The sequence below is a fragment of the Aplysia californica genome, unplaced genomic scaffold, assembly GCF_000002075.1.
Source record: "Aplysia californica isolate F4 #8 unplaced genomic scaffold, AplCal3.0 scaffold00023, whole genome shotgun sequence".
NCBI classification, from domain to species: domain Eukaryota; kingdom Metazoa; phylum Mollusca; class Gastropoda; order Aplysiida; family Aplysiidae; genus Aplysia; species Aplysia californica.
In genome coordinates, this window is record NW_004797293.1 from 1343026 (window position 1) to 1346169 (window position 3144).

At 37.7% G+C, this 3144-nt stretch overlaps 1 protein-coding gene across 1 annotated transcript in view; it reads left to right on the top strand.

Moving 5' to 3' along the window:
- Positions 1–897, top strand: part of LOC101845746 (low-density lipoprotein receptor-related protein 4) — a 23399-nt gene extending 22502 nt beyond the window's left edge. Inside the window, exon 16 of the mRNA XM_035972608.1 lies at positions 818–897. Coding sequence (XP_035828501.1) covers positions 818–897 — 80 coding nt within the window. The remainder of the gene's footprint in view (positions 1–817) is intronic.
- Positions 898–3144: the final 2247 nt, after the last annotated feature.

Sequence of the window (3144 nt, forward strand, 5' to 3'; positions counted from 1 at the left end):
CCCCATCACACCCCACCCCATCCGTCTCGGAACCAAAACAATAAAAATCTGAGTCACTTAATGTATAATGATGTATGTCTTTAACTCTGTGTCGACCTAGCGGACATATACGACCGATCAGCAACAAACCAAAGACAATCATGCTGCATCTTTCGAACTATTATACACAAACCAGAGACACGAATTTGCATTTTGATAGCATGTATAATATTGTTGTCCGCCTATTAAAGCTTCAAATATAACTGAACTATCTGTATAATTAAGAAAGTTTTGCCTTTTTTAAAAGAACCCCAAAGCAACCCATCTTCATACACGCAAAATGCGCGTTCGCAGTAGGTTAACTCTGCGCTACTTGATGTTTTCGTAACATGTAGCATTATTAAAAGCGCATTGTTACTTTGGTTAATTTGAAGTTGCTGTTGAATAGAATTACAGCTGTTTAAATGAACTCTTTAGAAAACTTTTAGTAAAACAAGGCAAAGACAAAGAGACGACACCATACCTCCAGCTCTCTCTCCATCTATCTCTCTAAAATTCACCCTCTCTCTATCCCTTTCTTACTTCTCTCTCTCCTCTCTCTCTCTCTCTCTCTCTCTCTCTCTCTCTCTCTCTCTCTCTCTCTCTCTCTCTCTCCCCCCTCTCTCTCTCTCTGCTTCTCTAATGTGTTGCACCCACGTTCGTATTCACAAGGTCATATTACTTTATCAATATTTTATCATATGTGGGCGTACGGGCCGAGAATAGCCTTTAAAATCAATTTTTAAAATGCATGGAATCAGAACTCTAAAGGCAGCATTCTATTTGAGGCTGTCCTTAGAAAGCACACAGTGGCACCACCTAGACACCCTGAAGATGTCTCTGAAGGACTTTAACATGGAAGGGTTTATACGCTTCTGACAGATGTAGTTGAAAAGCAGCAATCACAGACCGTAGAAATAAATTATAACTTAATTATAATTATGATAAAACTTAATAGATAATGAATTGATAAGATAATAAATAGCACTTGTATAGCGCAATCCCCGCTCTACAGCAATCTATATGCCTTTTACACACTATATTATTTCCCTAGCAGATTATAGAGCATCCAGAGATATTCTCAGCTTCCCGGGAAGCATACAGTGCAAGCAGCTGATTAAGCCCTCAAACACTAACAAACTGAGAAAATATTTCGCTGTCTATAGCTGGGTACCTATTATCACATGGGTGATGTGAGGAAAATTTGTGTAAAGTGTCTTTCCCAAGGACACAACTTCGAGTCCCAGACGGGATTCGAACCCACGACCTTACGGTTACGAGTCCAAGAGCCTAACCACTAGGTCCAGTAAAGCATACTTTTTCATGGGAGACGAAAAACTGTTTCATTCTTTCAACACTTGCACCTACATTATAAATATTTCCCTTATTTTTTTTCTATCAACATTTCGAATTTGAATTTCAACAAAACATTCATTGAACATATTAATCATTATGAAACCAATACCACAGATTAAACATCTGATATTTTAAACGCTTTTTTAAAGATTGGTGCTGATAACATTTGAACAGCAGACCAATAATATTATGAGGCTTCATGAATCAGCAATGCTGAAGCGAAGAGAGAAAACCTCAAGCTGTACACATCTTCAACTGGACACAACTATCAATCATAGACATAACGATCATAGCAGAAGCCAAACATCACCTTAATCTATATTGAATAATAGTAATAACATCATATGGCATTTATATAGCTCTCAACCCGATTATAATATCAGCCTATGAGCACTTTACAGTAAAACGATAACGTTAACCAACAGAACATCTCTCAAAATATTCATCTTACCAATTTAAAAACAGAACTGACTATTACTATCATTTCATGGTCTTCTGTGTACGAAAACAAATCGCCTAACCGCTAAACCGCAAACGCTGGTACTAATGAATAGAATGTGTAGGGTCGCCGAAAGTAAAAACACTGAGAATTAAGCAAATGTGTCATTGCTGGGGAATCATGCATAGAACTCCTGGAGCTCAACATTACAAAATGCAATACCTTATCCCAGCCCCCCTTGCTCCTTCTGTTCGAAGAAAAAAATGAATTCCAATTGAGACATCTTATCTAAAGTCGCTCTCAAGTCCCTGAAAATCTATTTAAATATATATAAAAAAATATGATTTACTTCAACCAAGATGTTATGCCTGTTATTGTCATTACGTATATTTATTATCGGGATGAGGAATGGATACAAGAAGCTAAACGTGAACAGACAGGGCTTTAAAGACTACAGTAGTATAACAATGTTATTATATTCTCCTATTATACGAGGGAATAACAATTTAAAAAACAAAAACTGCAACACAAAATGACGTCCAAATTTCAATCCTCAGACACGCGCAACTTACAGTAGCCACCTTGCTCAACAAAGGTGATGTACATGGAGTGCTGCATAGGATTTTCCAAAATATGCAAAAAGAAAAAGAAAGCAAGGGGAACGTATACGCCCGAGAATCTTGAGAAAGACTTAGTCGAGAGGATTTCTGCAGTCTCAATACAACAACCAAAAATTCATAAAGTAACACATTATAATGTTTGAGTCCGATTAGTAGGCCTATTGGATTTTACCAACCCACCCCACATCTCCCCAGCAAATTTTGTAGTAAGTCAGAAATTTACCCATATAAAACGGAGTAAATAAAAAAAAAAAGAAAACAACCCACCTCCCCCCCCCCAGAAATTTACTCCGTTTTATATGGGTATCTACTAAGAAGGGGCCAATCTTGGAGTCATGTTCTTCCCGTGTTATGCGCGAGTTCGTATTATAGGCTTGTGCTTTGCAAAACAATTTGCTATGAGAAAACTGCATTGCGTTACCACACCCCCTCCAAAAAAGCAAATAAACGAAACGAAAAAAAATGATATCAATCAAAAAAGTAGTCTTGGTTATTAGCGGATTCACCTGACTGATTGACTGACAGATTGACTAACTGACTGACTCACTCACTCACTCACTCTATCGCCCACTCACTCACTCACTCACTCACCCACCATTTCACTTTCACATTTACTTACTCTTTCATTCAATCATTCACTCACTCATCCACTCACTTACTCACTCACTTACTCACACTCACCCACTCTCTCGTTCGGGGATATATATATAT